An 18,058-nucleotide genomic window follows, 5' to 3' on the forward strand; every position below is an offset into this window, starting at 1 on the left:
CCAGGGTGCACCTGCAAAGCAAGAAGTTTGTCCCTGCCCTGCTCCAGAGACCTCGCTGGCTCCCTAGTGCCCTGAGGATGCAGCCTAAACCCTTCATCCTGGCATTTGAGGCTCTACCCTGGGCCTTTGGGACAAGAAGCGTGTAGAACACTGTACTGTGGGGGATATCCTAGCTTAGGAGGCCTGAAACCCAGCCACCTGCCCACCACCTCAGGCCAGCAGGGTGACAAAGATCTCTCAAGGGCAGATTTGGAGGCCTAGACTCATCCCTGGTCAGCGCTGACCCCTGCTCGGGCTGGAGGAGCTTGGGGAAGCCCCTGTCCCTCTGAGGACCCTCAGCTGCCCCCCAGTGCCCCCCAGTGCCCATAGCCACTGAGTGGGAGGTGACTATGGAGAGAGCTCCCTTGGTCCTTCTGCTGGTCACTGCCAGATCTGTGGCTTAGGCTGGTGACGGTGCCAAGGTGCCCTGGCTGATGCTCCCTTGGGCCACATCTCCCCTGCCAGATTAAGATCTGGAGCATCCCCAAGCAGCTGCTGACCAGGAACCTCACGGCCTGCAGGAAGGAGCTCGTGGGCCACGCGCGCAGAGTGGGCCTGGTGGAGTGGCACCCCACAGCCGCCAACATCCTCTTCAGTGCCGGCTATGACTACAAGGTGAGTCTGGGTGTTCTTCTTCTGGGGCAGCCCCTACAAATTCCCACGAACTAGAATACAACAGAAATTTATTCTGTCACGATTCTGGAGACCGGAGATCGAAAACTAAGGTTTTGGGAGAGCCAGCTCCCTCCAGATGCCCCAGGGAAGAATGCTTCTGTGCCTCTCCCAGCTTCTGGTGGCTCCAGGCATCCTTGGCTGATAGCTGCGTCACTCCAGGCTCTGCTTCTGTCTTCACACGGCCTTCTCTCTGTGTGTCCGTCTTCCTTATAGGAAGAGGAGAGCACCTGTCATTGGATCTAGGGCCCACCTAATCCATTATGATCTCATCTTAGCTAATTTCAGCTGCGAAGACCCCATTTCCAAATAAGGTCACATTCTGAGGTTCTAGGTGGACGTGAGTTTTCGGGGGACCCTGTTCAACTCATTACAGCTTGCCTGGAGGGGATGGGATGGCACTGCCCAGCAAATCAGTCCCCTCACCCTGCTCCACTGACAACCAAGCATGCAGGTGGTAGGCTCTGTAGATTGGGACCCACAGTACAGGAGACCTCGATTCTCTTCCGACTCAGTCTCTGACCTGCAGTATAGCCTGGGAAAGTGCCTTGACTTCTCTAGGCCTCAGTTTCCCAATCTGTACACAAATGGAATTGGTGGCACCATAGCTATGGCCTTTCAGTTCTTTCCTTTTGACACTACAGGGATTTACAGAGGCACCTCGGGACCCTCTGTGATGGATAAAAGGAAGGTGGGGGCCGAACATGGTGGCTCACACCTGTAATCCCAACAGTTTGAGAGGCTGAGGTGGGAGGATCACTTGAGCCCAAAAGTTTGAGGCCAGCCAACATAGTGAGACCCTGTCTCTACAAAAAAATAGAAAAAATTAGCCAGGTGTGGGTAGCATGTGCCAGTAGTCCCAGCTATTCAGGAGGCTGAGGTGGGAGGATCACTTGAGCCCAGGAGGTTGATGCTACAGTGAGCCATGATCATGCCACTGCACTGCAGCCTGGGCAACCCTGTCTCAAAAATAAATAACTAAAATGGTTGTGGGGAGCACTGAGGGAACCTGGGCCCTTACTCTTCCGATCCGAAGCGCTTTCTCATCTGTTTGTACAGGGTGTCTGCAGAGCTGCTGCATGTTTTTGTGCTGGTTGTTCTATACACAACTTCAAGGGGCACTAATCACATCCTAGGCTATAGGAATGGATTGCCCTGGAGCTCTGCATGCACAGCCTGTGCAGCTAAACATACAGCCCTGTTGGTGTGTGGGAGGTGCAAACTGTTGCTAATAACTGAAACCGCCTGGATTAGCTGGTTCCCTGGGGTCCTCCCAGCATGGATGTTTTGTTGCTCAGAGGCAGGTGGCATTTTCCTTTCACCACTAGACAGCCTGGCCCTGGGATTCCCCCTCCTGCCACAAGCAGCTTCAGCCTGCAAATCGTCCTCCCACCGAGGCTTCTTGGCCAGGCTGCCAGCTGCGCCACCCTCCCGGGGATACTGTATTTCACTGCATCCTGGCCAGCGTGTGACTGTGGGGGCCAGGGGCGGGGTGGCCCCTGTGCTCAGAGTTGGCTCTCTGCCATGCAGGTGATGATCTGGAACCTGGATACAAAGGAGTCTGTCATCACAAGCCCCATGAGGACAATTGGCTGTCACCAAGATGTGATCCTCTCCATGTCCTTCAACACCAACGGCAGCCTGCTGGCCACCACCTGCAAAGACCGCAAGATTCGGGTTATCGACCCCCGAGCAGGCACCGTCCTCCAGGTCAGTGCTGGGCCCGGGGCTGGCTCGGGCTCAGAGGAGCAAGGGGCAGAGTGGGGACAGGGGGAGGCTTCAGAGAACAGGACAGTGATGCTGTCAGCGTCTGGGCCATGCCTTCACAGGCAGCATCCCCGTCTGTCCTCTCAGGATTGCTGGAAGGTGGGATATGCCCTTTCCATTTTGTAGGTGTGAAAACTGAGGCCCTTGAGAGATGAAATGACTCACCCCCATGGAGAGCTGGAATCTGAACCTTGTCTGACTCCAAAGCTTGTTGGCGTGCCTCAGCTCTGGCCAGGGGGCCAGGAGAGCCGACCATACCACTGTTTAGCCACTGTGCAGCCTTGGGCAAGCACTTCCTGCTCTGGACCTCTGTTTTCTCATTTGCAACAATGGGCTGTTAGTCCTTCCTCTCCGAGGATTAGATAAGACAGGCCAGGTGGCAGTGCCCACCCTTGTAGGGGTGCCTGATACTTTTTCAGCAAGAACAGGAGCTGGGCAGAAGTTTGCTTCTGTCCTTGCTCAGAAGAATAACTCTTAACAAAGATAGCCGGGAGAGACTCTATATGGATGACAGGGATCCAGGTGGTGCCCCGGAAGAATCTCCAGGCAGAGCTGGGGTGAGAAAGGGAGGCCTTCCAGGTAGAGCGGTGGCATAAGCAAAGCAGGGAGGCCAGAAACCCTAGCTGCCCCCTGGAATCCCCTCCAGTGTTTCTCCAATACCAACTGTACATGTCCCTCCAGGAGGCCAACTACAAAGGGCACCGGGCCAGCAAGGTGCTGTTTCTGGGGAATCTGAAGAAGCTGATGTCCACGGGCACATCCCGATGGAACAACCGGCAGGTGGCCCTGTGGGACCAGGTGAGGGCTGCACCGCATCCCTCACCATCACCCCTCAGCTGAGAGCCCGCGTCATTCATTCATGCATGCATTCATTCAGACACCCATTTATGTCTCACACATTTAGTGTAGACTGCCAGGTGCCGGGGATCTGGGAATGAATAGCAGGGAGATGCCGACAGCCCCAGGCGAACCCAGACCCTGTGCATCTTGCCACTCTAGGGAGATGGGTCAGGATCCAGGGGATGCCCTGGGCTAGAGGAGGAGAGGTAGCTGAGTCTAGGACCACGACTAGGCGGGAGGGAGAAGGAGAGGGCCATCTGGGCAGAGGGGGCACCTGGAGCAAATGTGGTACTAACAGGTATGGGGAGATTTCGTCAGGACAGCTGAGGGTGGAGCGTGGCGAGGTGAGGACCAAGCTGGCGGTAGTGTTTTGAGGGAGCATTTGACAGGAGTTTCAAAGAGTTGACAAATCACACTTTCTCTCTGAGTCTCCTTCATCTATTAAAATAAATTTTAAAAAACAGGTAGGGGAAGATTGGAATGAGATCGGGTGTGTCAAAAGTGATTTGTTATGGCCAGGCATGGTGGTACATGCATGTAATCCCTGCACTTCGGAAGGCCATGGTGGGAGGATCGCTTGAGGCCAGGAATTTGAGACCAGCCTGAGCTACACAGCAAGACCCCCATCTCTGCAGAAAATCAGCTGGGTGCAGTGGTGCATGCATGGTGGGAGGATCGCTTGAGCCAAAGAGTTTGAGGCTGCAGTGAGCTGTGATCGCACCACTGCACTCCAGCCTGGGTGACAGAGTTAGACCTTGTCTCAAAAAAAAAAAAAAAAAGTGATTTGTTAAGGGCAGAGAGCTCACAAAATAGGTGGCAGCAGCATTTTAGTGCATTTAAGATGTCATCTCCACCAGGGAGTAGCCCACACATTGGAACCCAAGAAGCAGGGACATCTTCCCCCAGCACACACATAGAAAAAAATCACACTTTTTCTCTGACACACACACTCTCGCCCAGAGCACCATGGCAGGAATTCTTATCTCCGGGAGCACCACTGAGGGCCCCCAGGAGTGACCCAGGCCTTCCCTGCCTCCCCTTCCCCTGCAGGATGACCTCTCTGTGCCTCTGTTGGAGGAGGACCTGGACGGCTCCTCGGGCGTGCTGTTTCCCTTCTATGACGCAGACACCAGCATGCTCTACGTGGTGGGGAAGGTCGGCTTGGCACGGGAGGGAGGTGACTGCCTGGACCCCTGAGACAGGGGCAGACAGCAGCCTAGGGCTGTTGGGAGCACGGGGCAGGGATGGGCAGGCCACTCGTCCCCTGTGAGAAGGAACCCCTCCCACCCTCCTGGCTCCCTGAGAACACCTGGAGCCAGGGCTCTGGCTGGACACCTTGAGCTTGTGCCTTCCCTACTGCAGGCCCAGATATGGGGGGACCATTGGTGTTTCTCAGCAGCGGCACCTGCTGAACTGGGGGCAGAACAGGTCTCCACTGGGTAGGGCTATCCCATATCTGGCAGCCCTGGCCCCTGCCCACCAATGCCAAGAACAGCATCTCTCCCCCCCATCCAAGTCATTATGACAACAGAAATGTCCCCCATGGTAAGACCTTCTGGATGACCTCTGAGGCCACCCCAGTTCTGACTTTTCTGCTGCTCTCAGATAGGAGCGGGATTTGGACTTGTCTTCCCAGAGCTTCTGTCTTAGAGGAACAAGGGTGGGCTTTGGGTCATGGTCGGGGAGGATTGAATTTTAAAATAAGGGCCTGGGCCCAGCACAGTGGCTCATGCCTATAATTCCAGCACTTTGGGAGGCCAAGGTGGGAGAATCAGTTGAGCCCAGGAGTTCAAGACCAGCCTGGGCAGCATAGTGAGACCCCCATCTCTACGAAAATGAAAAAATAAAAAATTAGCCAGGCATGGGCACACACCTGTGGTCCCAGCTACTCGGGAGGCTGAGGCGAGAAGATGGCTTGAGCCCAGGAGGTTGCAGTGAGCTGTGATTGCACTACTGCTCTCCAACCTGGGCAATAAAGTGAGACCCTGTCTCAAAAAAATAAGACAAAATATAAAATAAGATGAAGATCCCCCCCGTCACCCTCCTGCCTTGGTGACAGGGCCCCCGGTTTCCTGGTGTTCCCTTGAGTGAGATGGGTTTGCCGATCATCAAAAAAAAAGCCAGGTTTTTGCTGCATGGCTGGGTTGCTGATGAGCTGATGAAATCCAGCTCTGAATCTCACCCTCCCCTTCCTCCTCCTCCTCAGGGAGATGGCAACATTCGCTACTACGAGGTGAGCGCCGACAAGCCTCACCTGAGCTACCTGACTGAGTACCGCTCCTATAACCCACAGAAGGGGATCGGTGAGTGAGGGACGCTGAAGTTCATGCCTGTAATCCCAGCACTTCGGGAGACCGAGGAAGGAGAATCGGGGTCAGGGCTTCAGTGCTGGGTCTGGGGAGACAGGGATGAGTCAGATGGGAGGAGAGACAGCATAGCAACACTCTGACTTATGGGGGCTATACTTGAGGTGGGCAGTAGCACAAAGGAGGAAGTCGAGGAAGGCTTCTCAGAGGAGGCAACATTGGAGGAACTGAAAGAGGAAGCAGAGCCCAGCAGGGGAGAGAGGGATGTGTTCTAGGTCAAGGTTAAGCAGTTGCAACAAGAGCAGAGATGGAAAGGGCTGACCTAAAAGAGCCTCCAGGAAGCAGTCCTCAGCTCCTTTCTAAGTGTGTCTGAGGATAAAGACCCAGCTATATTTCTGTAATCTACAAGAAACCCACTTTAAACATAAAGACATGGCTAGATGAAAAGTAAAGGACTGGAGAAAGATGCACCATACTAACCCTACTCAAAAGGAATCTGGAGTAGTTTGTTTGAGAGCATTTGGGTCACAGGAGCTGTGGGGATGGAGATGGAGACCCTTAAGCAGAGCAAACTGCCTATAAAAAAGTTCAGCTAATCCAGCACTTTGGGAGGCCGAGGCTGGAGGATCTCTTGAGCCTAGGAATTCGAGGCTAGCCTGGGCAACAAAGTGAGACTCCTGTCTCTACAGATAAATAAAAAAATTGAGGTGCATGCCTGTGGTCCCAGCTACTTGGGAGGCTAAGGCAGGAGGATCACTTGAGCCCAGGAGTGTGAGGCTGCAGTGAGCTATGATCGTGCCACTGGACTCCAGCTTGGGCAACAGAGTGAGATCTTGTCTCAGAAAGAAAAAATAGTTTAGCTAAAATAATTTCAATCTTTGAAGGTGAAGAGTCTGATTAATTCAACTCCGTTTCCCAACATAGGGCCCAGTCCAGTGTAGGTATTTGTCCCTGAGCTCTTTTCTGGGAGAAGGCTGGCCTCTGTTCAGGTCCAGGTGTGCAGCCTGGCTTTGGCCCTTGCACTGTGGCCCCAGCCCAGCCAGAACCTCTTGGCCCTCCCTGACTGTCTGCCTGCAGGTGTCATGCCAAAGAGAGGACTTGACGTGTCCTCCTGCGAGATCTTCCGCTTCTACAAGCTGATCACAACCAAAAGCCTCATCGAGCCCATCTCCATGATTGTGCCCCGGCGGGTAAGGACAGTGGGGACCGCGTGGGAGGGAGGTGGGGAACCTGTCCTGGAGAAGACAGATCCAGGGCTGTCCGGTACCAGAGCATGGAGCCCACATTCATGGGGCAACCACAGAGCGACCTTTCTCACAGCCAGGGTGACATCAGTGGGCGTCAAGAATCCTGGGTCTTGGCCCACCTCTGTTCTTGAGCTGCTGCGTGACCTCGGGCAAGTCCCTTTGTTCTCTGGGCCTCGGTTTCCTCAATTCAGCAGGGGTTGGGGAGAACCTGGACTCCCATCTGAGCTCTAAGGGCCCTTCCCATCTGAGCAGCCTACCCTACCACCCTTCTCACTGTCTGGATTTCTCCTGCAGTCGGAATCCTACCAAGAGGACATATACCCTCCAACAGCAGGAGCCCAGCCCTCCCTGACGGCCCAGGAGTGGCTCAGCGGGATGAATCAAGGTGAGGAAGACAGAGGAGAGGCCCAGACAAATGCGGCAGGAACGTGGAGTGCCCAGTGGCCCCAAGCACCTGAGAAGGGTTGGGCCTGGATTTTTATTCTCTCATAACCTCAGAGGCCATGCCCTTGACCTTCAGTCCCCAGTGGGCAGCATGGTCACATACAGAACCAGGAAGTCAGGGGACTTGACCTGAGGGCTCAGGAAACTCCAGCTCAAGGGACTTTGCCCCATGGAAAGCTTCTTTACACTCTGGGGCTATGCGGGGTGCCTGGACCACCTCAGCCAGACTCCTCATCCCCATTCCCCACCCCTAGCTCTGCAATTCTTTTTTTTTTTTTTCTTTTCTTTTCTTTTTTTTTTTTTTTGGAGACAGAGTCTCGCTTTGTTGCCCAGGCTGGAGTGCAGTGGTACAATCTCAGCTCACTGCACTCTCCACCCCACCCCCGCATTCAAGTAATTCTCATGCCTCAGCCTCCTGAGTAGCTGGGACTACAGGCACGTGCCACCATGCCCGGCTAATTTTTTGTATTTTTAGTAGAGATGGGGTTTCACCATGTTGGTCAGGCTGGTCTCAAACTCTTGACCTCAAGTGCTCCACCTGCCTCGGCCTCCCAAAGTGTTGGGATTACAGGCGTGAGCCACCGTGCCTGGCCTTTTTCGATTCTTCTTGACCCAAGAAGTGTGCTCCAGGCAGCAACCTCCACCCAGGTCCCTCTGCCCACTCTGCCTGTCCTGAGCCACTCTCCCGCTCCTGCCAACATGAGGGCCAGCCCAGCGGAAGCAGCCACCCCAGCCACTCGCTCTCCCTTCCAACCCCCCAAACTTCCTTCACCCCCACCCCAGTGGCTGAGTGAGCCTCCTGGTGTACTGGAAGAGCCTCTGCCTTGGGGGACAGGGGACCAGTGCCAAGTCCTAGTACTGGATAACCTTAAGTAGGTTTTGCTCCCTGGGCCTCAGTTTCCTCATCTGTAGCCGTGATGCCAGCCTCCCCTGCTTGGAGGTGGTGAGAGAACTAATGGACTTGGTAGACGGCGGGGTGCAGTGTGGGTGGGACTGTCCTTACAAAGCAAGGGCAAGGTCTCACGTGAGCTTGAAGTGTTTGGGGGCTGCTCCAGTGCACGCACCGTGCTGTTCCTACAAAACAAGCTTCACTTCGAGGGTGGCATATGTGGGTATTTGTATCTGTTAGCCCTGCTCTGTGGCTTTGTGCCTGTCCACATGTAGCTGTATTTCCCACACCTGTTGCACGGGTCTGCATGGCTCTGAGTATCTCTGCATGCTGCCTGTGTCACTGGCGCCCTATATGCCCATCTGCCCATGGGCACCCCGTCCTCACACAGTTCTGCTTCCCTTCCAGACCCAATCCTGGTGTCACTTAGGCCTGGCTCTGAGCTGCTGAGACCCCACCCACTGCCTGCAGAGAGACCTGTCTTCCATTCCATGGCCCCAGCCTCACCCCGGCTCTTGAACCAGACAGAAAAGCTGGCTGCAGAAGATGGCTGGAGGTCTTCCTCCCTATTGGAGGAGAAGACGCCAAGATGGGCAGCAGAGCACAGGCTGGAGGAGAAGAAATCCTGGCTGACAAATGGCTTTGATGTTTTCGAATGCCCCCCACCAAAGACAGAAAACGAGGTGTGAAGGAGAACGGGGTGGGCCTTTCACATGGGGCAGCTGGGGTGGAGGGCAGCAGATCCAGGCTGAGAAGAAGGAAGAAAATGAGGCATGAGAAGAATAACCATCTGTGTGGCCTGGCCTGGTTGCTTGACTCATTTTGTTAATTCATTCAACAAACAGGCAGTGAGCTCCGTCTTATGCCAAAATAATGGGCATAGATAAAGATGGTGGGAGGCCAGGCACGGGGGCTTACGCCTGTAATCCCAGCACTTTGGGAGGCCAAGGTGGGCAGATCATGAGGTCAGGAGTTCGAGACCAGCCTGGCCAACATAGTGAAACCCTGTCTCTACTAAAAATACAAAAGTTAACTGGGTATGGTGGTGCATGCCTGTAATCCCAGCTACTCTGGAGGCTGAGGCAGGAGAATCGCTTGAACCCAGGAGGCAGAGGCTGCAGTGAGCCAGGATCACACCACTGCACTCCAGCCTGGGCAACAGAGTGAGACTCCGTCTCAAAAAAACGAAAGAAAGAAAGATGGTGGGAAACCATCTGTAAAATGAAGAGGGTGTGACCTGGTGGGTATCAAAGTTTTTCCAGTTCTGACATTATAGGATTCTCCGTGCTTTCAAAGTCCACATTTGTTAAGTGCCTACTGTGTGGCAGATCCTGGGGTAGGCACTTTGATATAGCATGTGATTGAATTCTCTCAACAGCCCTGGAAGTCAGTCTGAAGTGGCTGAGAACACAGAGGCTGGCATCTCACAGATGGATTCTGATCCTGGCTCTGCTGAGTACTAATTTAGGGTCTCAGACCCAGAGACTGAATGTCTCTAAGCTGCCGTTTCCACAGTGGTACAGTGGGGTCACTGGCACTGCCACCCTTATAGGGGTGTCAAAACGTTCCAGTGGATAACGAAGGCCCTTAGGGCATCACTCAACATCTAACACCCATTCTGCACAGCGGCAACAGTTATGATAATGATGAGGGCAGTTTTCTGACCCCATTTCCCAGAGAAAGTAATGGAAGCTCAGAGTAGGTAAATAACTTGCCCAAGGTCACACAGTTCAGTGGTGGCAAAAACACCAATCCCCAGACTTCAGAGCCAGGCATCCTTTCCTCTATTTCATGGAGGATCTCTGGAGGCAAAATACATCTGAAACATGGCAGTCTTCTTGAATTTCATTTACGGGGTGAAGAAAACAAGCTGTTTGTAAAAGATCTGTGCAGTGACAGCCTCCTCAGCCCTCAGCCATGTTAATGTAACCACCTTCACCTTTCAAGTCAAAGAGGGATAGCAGTTTAGCTTTCAGCTGGTGTTCTGACACCCTGGTGATCCTGCCTTCCAATCTTTCTTCCCCAGTTGCTGCAGATGTTCTACCGGCAACAGGAGGAGATCCGAAGGCTCCGGGAGCTGTTGACCCAGCGAGAGGTCCAGGCCAAACAGTTGGAACTGGAGATCAAAAACTTGCGGATGGGCTCAGAGCAGCTCTGAGCAGAGACTTCTGCCCTCCTCACCCTCAGGGACACCACTCGGCTCCGTGGGGAGGTTTAGAACCAAACCACAAGTCCCCCCAAGAACAACCACTATTTCTATATTTTTTACCAGAAAACAAAACTCTCCATCGCTGAAAGAGATTCCAGTGGGACATGGTGCCGTTTTTCTATTTGCCTTCTTGCAACAACAGTTTCTGAATTGACTTTGTTTTCAGATGATGCCTTCTGTTGAATTCTGTTATTAAGGGTCCATGATGAGCTGTAACTTCTCAAGAGGAAGGAACACAGTAGAAAACTAGAGCTGGAAGGACCTAGGTTGACCTGTCTATGATTTTCAAACTGTGGTCCAGAGAATAGGGGAAGACTGGGCCAGACACAGTGGCTCATGCCTGTAATGCCAGCACTTTGGGAGGCCAAGGTGGGCGGATCTTCTGAGGTCAGGAGTTCAAGACCAGCCTGGCCAACATGGTGAAACCCCATCTCTACTAAAAATACAAAAATTAGCTGGGCGTGGTGGTGCATGCCTGTAAACCCAGCTACTTGAGAGGCTGAGGCAGGAGAACCGCTTGAGCCTGGGAGGCGGAGGTTGCAGTGAACCAAGATCATGCCACTTCACTCCAGCCTGGGTGACAGAGTGAGACTCCATCTCAAAAAAAAAAAAAAAAAAAAAGAAAGAAAAAATTAGCCAGCCGTGATGGCAGGTGTCTGTAATCCCAGCTACTCAGGAGGCTGAGATAGGAGAATTGCTTGAACCTGGGAGGCAGAGGGTGCAGTGAGCCAAGATTGTGGTCTGCACTACAGCCTGGGTGACAGAGCAAGACTCCATCTCAAAAAAAAAGAGAAAAAAAAAAGAGAGGGAGAGAGAGAAAAGGGGGAGACTAAGCAGGAAGGCTGTGTGTGTCTCCCTTCCCCCACACTGTGTTCCAACCAGATAGCTCCCTTTTATTTTATTTTATATGTTGGGCTAATATGAAAAACAATTCTGCTAGTAAAAAAAACTTTTTAGAAGTTTGAAAACTAGTGATTTGACCCAAGTTCCTCATTTTGCAGGTGGGGAAACTAAGGCCCATAGAGAGGCAGGTGATATTTGTTTCATGGCAGGGCTGGGCTGAGATCCTGCTTTTCTGGGTCTGTCTTTTTGTCGTTTTGGGTCTGATGCAGTTCTCAGCCCACAGAGTAGAAATCTGTTGCTTCTGGCCTCAACTGTGCCCCAGCTTACTCAGTGACCTCTTGCAAGTCCTGCCCTCTCTGGTCTCAGTTTCTTCGTCTGAACAATCTGCTGTCTGCAGGATCTGCCACCTGAAACCTTGACCTAAGGGAAAACTACCTATGGGGTGATCTGGGTTTGCTGCAGAAACTAACAGACACTGGCAAGGGGCCAGGGACATTCAACCCAATTCTACAACACAGGCAGGAGGTCCAAACCAACGTTTCCAACCAGAAACCAGCCTGATGTGGGTAGATGCTGTCCCTTATGGAGGGACGCAGACTTCAGAGCTGTGCCCATGACTGCTGACTGCCACCACCAAGGCCCTCAGGTACACAGCCTGCCTCCTGCAGGATGATGTGGGCAGATTTCAGCCCTAGTTAACAGAAGAGTCCCCCAGGAGGTAGGGGGCCCCCATCCCTGGAGGCATGCCAGTAGAGCCTCTGGCCACCTAACCAGGAGGACTTCTGAAATGACTATATGAGGTAAAGAAGTAGGACCAGATGGTCCCAAAGTTCCCTTCTAGCCTGAAAGCTTTTATTTGTCCCTCCTTAGTGAATCTGTGTTCTGAGCCCTACTCTAAAGTTCAGTGGTCAATACAATAGTCCGCCAAGAGACTGGGAATGATTAGAAGGGAAACTGGTCCATCCTTACCAAGGAGGGGCAGATGATCTCCATTGCACAGGGCGATTAGATCCTGGAGCTGAGATGGGGACTGCAGGAGGCCACCCAGCCTGGTAGGTTTCAACCCAAGCTGTGTACATTAGAATCCCCTTGGGAGCATGCAGGCAATACAGATGCCCAGGCCACATTCCAGACCAACTGAAGCTGAATCTCCAGAGTAGGGCCTGTATGTTCATGTGTGCTCCACAGGTGATCTGCAGTACAGTGAGGATGGAAGACTGCATGTGTACCTATTTCAAGATGAAGAGGACAGCAAGCTCCAGACAGGAGCTGGGACTCAACCCAGATCTCTTAAGTCCTGGCTGGTGGCTCCTTAAAAGTCTAGAAGTGTTGTCCCAAGCCCTCCCTCAACATCTCTGGGAACCGCAGCTGCAGCACAATGGGGGTTCAGGCCCCTGTATGCCCCTTCCTCAGCCATGCTTTATTCTGCTTGTCTGTCTGCACAGGCCAGATGCTCATGTTCCTTGTCTTATTCTCCATTTACTCAGTCACTGGGGCTCACTCCCGTCTGATGCGCCAGCCAAGATCGCCTTGGTGTGCTCCAGAACAGAAGGCCAAATCCCAGGCATTGCCAGGGCAGCAGAGCTCTACAGGATAGGCTTACCTTTCCCATCTGTGTGGCTAGCACTTCAGTTTACAAACTCCTGCCACCTCCACTCACTGACACATGCTATTCTAACACAGGTTAGGCAGGTATTCCAATCCCCATGTTCAGAATCAAAGACCTAGCCTCAGAGAAGTGAAGAAACATCATGTCAAGGTCACTGACTGCCAAGCTGTAGAGGTGGGGTTGCATTCAGAGAGCTTCCCGGTATGCCTCTGCACAGCGCCATTCCTTGGCCAGCTCTCTCCACCCCAAAGGACCCAGACTGCACACTTAAAAACAGGACACAGGTGTCTTTGAACAAACTTTTTTTCTAATTTTTACATCTAGAATAAATTATTTAAATTATTTCACAGCAAGGGAGAGGGATAGGTAATTTTTATCAGATATTTTTTTAAACCATCTTTTTTTAAATTACGTTTTTGTTTATGTTCTTGAGCTGAGGTAGTGGAACTCGCCCAGCACATTCAGGGCCCAGCCAGTTGGCAGAGCATGCCCTCATCTCCTTATTCCATACCCCGGGTGTCCCCTTTCTGTTGACTCAGGAACTTTCTGAGAACGAGGACAGCATTAGGAGATGAGCTTTGGCGGACATCCATCTTAACGCTACCGTAATTGTGCTTCCTGGAACAAAACTTGAGATTGTATCAGAGAAGGAAACAGGAAGTCAGAAATAAAATCTATGCTTTTAATTGAAACCGTGCCTGAAACAGTTTGAATGATTGTTTTAATGTTGTTTCTGAAATTCCTTGTACCTTTGTGAAAAATAATAATAATAAATAAAAGTGAAAATAAATAGATGTGGAATGTGCAATGGAAATAATGTCACAAAATAATAAACATCTGGCCAGACATTTTACTACAAGGAGCTTTCCCTGTCTTGATTTGTTCCACAAATACCAATTAACTATCTACTGTTAGAGTCAGATACCAAGCTGGAAAACAGGCATAACAGACAGTCTTTGCCCTCTCCAGTTTTCAGTCATGGTTGGGGGAATGGGGAGGGCCAGGATAGGGGAAACCTAGGCTGTTCTGGAAGGAGAAGCAGGGAAGGTTTCCTGGAGGCAAAGATAGTAAGGTAGAAATCTGCAGGATAGGTTGGAATACTCAGGGCAAAGGGCATTTGGAAAGAAGAATGTTCCAAGCAGGGTAAACTGCACGTCCTCCAGTCTTGAAAAAGCAAAGGGTAGAGCATAGGCAGGGCGGGGACCAAGGATCTTAAGAAAGAGCCAAGGGCTTTAAAGGTGGAATTGGAGACTTGAGCCTGGGGGCAACTGGAATTTGGGGTGGGGGTGTGTGTGTGAAAGTTGTCAGTACCAAAACAGCGTCACTTACGTCAAAACCAAACTAAATGGTGCTCCTGTAGTCCCAGCTACTCCAGAGAATGAGGTGGAAAGATCACTTGAGCCCAGGAGTTAGAGGCTGCAGCGAGCTTTGATCGCACTACTGCACTTCAGCCTGGGCAACAGAGCCAGACGCTGTCTCAAACAAAATAACTAAACCGTGCTGGGAGGCCATGAAGTGGGGGGCCCTCACCAACGATTTGCCTGGTAACAGGAATTATTATTGCAAGAGATTCCACCAAACTGCAGCCTTGCACAAAGAACCACAGCCTTGCACAAAAGCCACGATATGAGGACATCTGCCCAGCAACTGCCTGTTCAACTTTTGGATTAAAGCCACCCGTATTAATTCTTGTAATCAAGTATCATTTTTAAAACAATGTATGCAATCCTCCTCCTTTTGCTTTTAAAAGCCTCTGCTTTCCTTTGCCTCCCTGCGTACTCCACGCCCCTACCCCTTGGGTGCCATGGCACATTTATTCCCGAATTGCAATCCTTCTGCTCAGTCCGAAATAAACTCAATTGGAGAATCTCTGTGTCGTTATTTGAGCTTGACTATGTTTCTTATAGTTGTGGGAATGATTATCTTTCCCGGGAAAAGGGCAAGAGAGGATCAAGGGAAAGTGAGAGGAGCACCCCTGGAAGGTCCAGCCAACTTTGGTCCCATCATCAGGGCTGCAGTTTTCTGGGCGTTACTGGACCAGCGTCATTAAGCAGGAAGCCCACCCTCTCCCGGCTGGCTCATTAGGAGCCTCCCATTTCTGCTGAGGCCACCTCCTGGCCTGGGCGGGCAGAGGGAGCACCCTGCTGGTCGGAGGATGCCCCCTGCAGACTGTCATCCTCCCAGCCGCCCGCCGGCCGGCCTGGAGCCGCCCCGCCCACGGCCGAGGTTTCAGTTTCCCGTGGGAGACCCGCCCCGTGCCCCGGGGAGCCGGAGGTGGCGGAGATGAATGGCGGGCACGGCGGCCAGCAGCCGGACCCCTGGGGGGTCGGAGCTTGTCGAGGGATGCGGCTGGCGCTGCCCGGAGCATGGCGACCGCGTAGCTGAGCTCTTCTGTCGCCGCTGCCACCGCTGTGTGTGCGCGCTTTGCCCGGTGCTGGGCGCGCACCGTGGCCACCCGGTGGGCCTGGCGCTGGAGGCGGCGGTGCACGTGCAGGTGGGGACGGTGTGGACGGGGTTCGCCGCGCGGGAGTTGGGGGAGCCAGTCCAGGCATAACGGCCGAGGAGGGGAGGTGCCTGACCGTGGCCAGTGGCGGGTTACAACCTGGAAACCAAAGGTGCCCCAGAGGGCGTCTAAGCGGTCGACCGAAAGTTCAGAGGGGGAGACTGAGACTCAAGGAAGGGCAAAGGCGAGCCAAAGCCATCAGTTGAGCTTCAGAAAAGGTGGGTTTAGGAGTGAGAGGTTGGGAGCCCAGGCTGGTACCCAGATGTCCTTGACCGTGTTCACCATGGCCGATCTACCACACTGCTATTGGGCTGGAAGATAGTCTGCCTTCCAGTTAACAGAGGTGAAAACTCTCCCTCTTAATCAACAGCCCTAGGTAGCTAAGAAAGCCACACAGACATCCTGGGTTTACTCAATCTGCAGTCCACAGAAAGGGCCTGAGAACCTTGAGTTGAGGACAGCTGATTGCCCTTGGAGCAGCCTCAGCTGTCACTACCTATCTCCTCTCCCCTCCCCAGCCACACAGACACTACCATTCCTACTCATGGCAGTCTTGGGTGAGCCATTATTTTTACAGCCATTTTATAGGCCACAAGAGGAAGGCTCTGGAGGCAGGGTCAGGCCTTGAACCCAGGACTCCATTAGCCAGATGCCCCCAGTAGAGCCATTGTCACCATAGAACCCTCACCCATGTATAATCCTAACAGTGCCCAGGGGCTTTGGGCTTCTGCTCCAGCTTTCCAGCTGACTTGTTCTGTGGCTCCTCTCAAATCCTCTCTCTCTGGGTTTCATGAAGCCTGGGCGCGGTAGGCCCTCCTGTCTGACAGATGTTGATCCTACCACTTCCCTCTCCAAGAAGTCTCTGTGATGAACTCGGCCTCATCTTGGGCTTTTCCCTGGTACTGCATGACTCCAGACTACCACATTGTGACAACCTTGGAACTCCAAGGTGAAAAGGGGATCATGGGGGACAATCCAGTGAAGTCGTGGGCTCAAGACCTGTCCCTGCCACCAGACCCTTCCTTTTTTTAGCGTATGAAATGGCTGTAATTATAATAATGGCTGCTTGAAAAACCTATTCAGAACTAACAAGGCTGCTTTCCACAGATCTGGCTGAAGAGTCTCACCCATCCATTTGTCCATTCCCCTACCCACTACCTACTGTCAACTTGAAGTAATAAGATTCAGAAAATATGATGAAGTACAGAGTTTATCCAAGCCTAAAGCCTGAGGATGGCCAACTGGGACCATAGATTCAAATTTCTGAGACTATCCACTCTGATTAGCAGCAGTTACATATAAGTTTTTAAGGAAAAAAGAAGAGACAGTTCCTAAATTGTTTACCAAGAATTTACATTAAAATGATATAAGCAGTCGGGCACAGTGGCTCCTGCCTGTAATCCCAGCACTTTGGGAGGCTGAGGCAGGAGGATCACATGAGGCCAGGAGTTCGAGACCAGCCTGGCCAACATGGTGAAACCTCATCTCTACTCAAAACTATGAAAATCAGCCAGGTGTGGTGGTACACGTCTGTAATCCCAGCTACTCAGGAGGCTGAGGCACAAGAATTGTTTGAACCTGGGAGATGGAGGTTGCAATGAGCCGAGATCATGCCACTGCACTCCAGCCTGGGTGACAGAGTGAGACTCTGTCATAAATAAATAAATAAATAAATAAATAAATAAATAAATAAATAGAAAACCAGAATCTCTATGGCAGAACAACACCAAACCTAATCCACTGGAGGGTCAACTAAAAACATCATGAAGAAAATCCCAAGCCTTCTTTAAAATCCAGGAATTGGCTTCTAAAACTTTTTCTACAACCTTCCTTGTTGTAGCCAGGAAATAATTCAGGATTTAGTCCAAATTGTAGGAAAATAATAAAAACCCAAAAACAACGGCCAGGGCTGGAATCTAATAACAGAATAACAGGTGTGTAGCACTAACAGGTGTGCTAAGATTTTCTTCTGAAACATAATTTTTCTCTCTCTAGTTTCCCGTTTTTAGCAAAATGAGTCTTGATAGGACAAATTTACTTGCAAATTAAGTTTTATTAGTATACTTGGCCTGATAATTTGCATTATTGGAACTTCCATAAGGAATTTTGGATTTCACTTTTTTTGTTTTTTTGACACAGGGTCTCACTCTGTCACCCAGACTAGAGTGCAATGGCATGATCTTGGCTCACTGTAACCTCCACCTCCCAGGCTCAAGCGATCCTCCTACCTCGGACTCCCAAGTAGCTGGGACTATAGGCATGCACCACCACACCTGGCTAATTTTTTTTGTATTTTTTTTTTTTTTTTTTTTTTTGTAGAGACGAGGTTTCACCATGTTGTCCAGGTTGGTCTAGAATTCCTGGGCTTAAGTGATCCTCCTGCCTCAGCCTCCCAAAGTGCTGGGATTATAAGCATGAGCCACCACGCCTGGCCTGGATTCGACTTTTAAAAGCCTCACAGCTAAAAAGCCAAACCAAGGATTCACCATCAGACTATGTCTGTGATTCCCACACATATTGGGCGAATTCTTCTCTTCTCAAGGTTCCAAAATATCTTGAGGTTTCTAGACCTGTCAGAAAGTGACATTCTTTACTTACCACAAGGTCGGGAACCTTGTAAGGGAACTGTGTAGACAAGGTACCAAACCAGTCCAGTCTTTCCAAGATTCTTTTTTTTTTTTTTTTTTTTT

At 51.6% G+C, this 18,058-nt stretch overlaps 2 protein-coding genes across 7 annotated transcripts in view; both read left to right on the forward strand.

The window, feature by feature from the left end:
* Positions 1-10,674, forward strand: part of CORO2A (coronin 2A) — a 67,714-nt gene extending 57,040 nt beyond the window's left edge. For both annotated transcript variants that reach the window (XM_023202934.3, XM_023202938.3), the window contains exons 4-12: positions 505-654; positions 2,242-2,421; positions 3,160-3,276; positions 4,369-4,473; positions 5,525-5,621; positions 6,702-6,814; positions 7,166-7,256; positions 8,613-8,887; positions 10,231-10,674. In XM_023202934.3, coding sequence (XP_023058702.1) covers positions 505-654; positions 2,242-2,421; positions 3,160-3,276; positions 4,369-4,473; positions 5,525-5,621; positions 6,702-6,814; positions 7,166-7,256; positions 8,613-8,887; positions 10,231-10,362 — 1,260 coding nt within the window. In that variant the 3' untranslated portion in view covers positions 10,363-10,674. The remainder of the gene's footprint in view (positions 1-504; positions 655-2,241; positions 2,422-3,159; positions 3,277-4,368; positions 4,474-5,524; positions 5,622-6,701; positions 6,815-7,165; positions 7,257-8,612; positions 8,888-10,230) is intronic.
* A 4,271-nt stretch (positions 10,675-14,945) lies between these two features.
* The window catches only part of TRIM14 (tripartite motif containing 14), a 53,462-nt gene continuing 50,349 nt past the window's right edge, over positions 14,946-18,058 (forward strand). For all 5 annotated transcript variants that reach the window (XM_023202977.2, XM_023202975.2, XM_026456159.1 and 2 more), the window contains exon 1: positions 14,946-15,359. In XM_023202977.2, the coding sequence (XP_023058745.1) occupies positions 15,153-15,359 (207 nt within the window). In that variant the 5' untranslated portion in view covers positions 14,946-15,152. The remainder of the gene's footprint in view (positions 15,360-18,058) is intronic.

The sequence above is a fragment of the Piliocolobus tephrosceles genome, chromosome 14 (assembly GCF_002776525.5).
Source record: "Piliocolobus tephrosceles isolate RC106 chromosome 14, ASM277652v3, whole genome shotgun sequence".
Classification (NCBI taxonomy): domain Eukaryota; kingdom Metazoa; phylum Chordata; class Mammalia; order Primates; family Cercopithecidae; genus Piliocolobus; species Piliocolobus tephrosceles.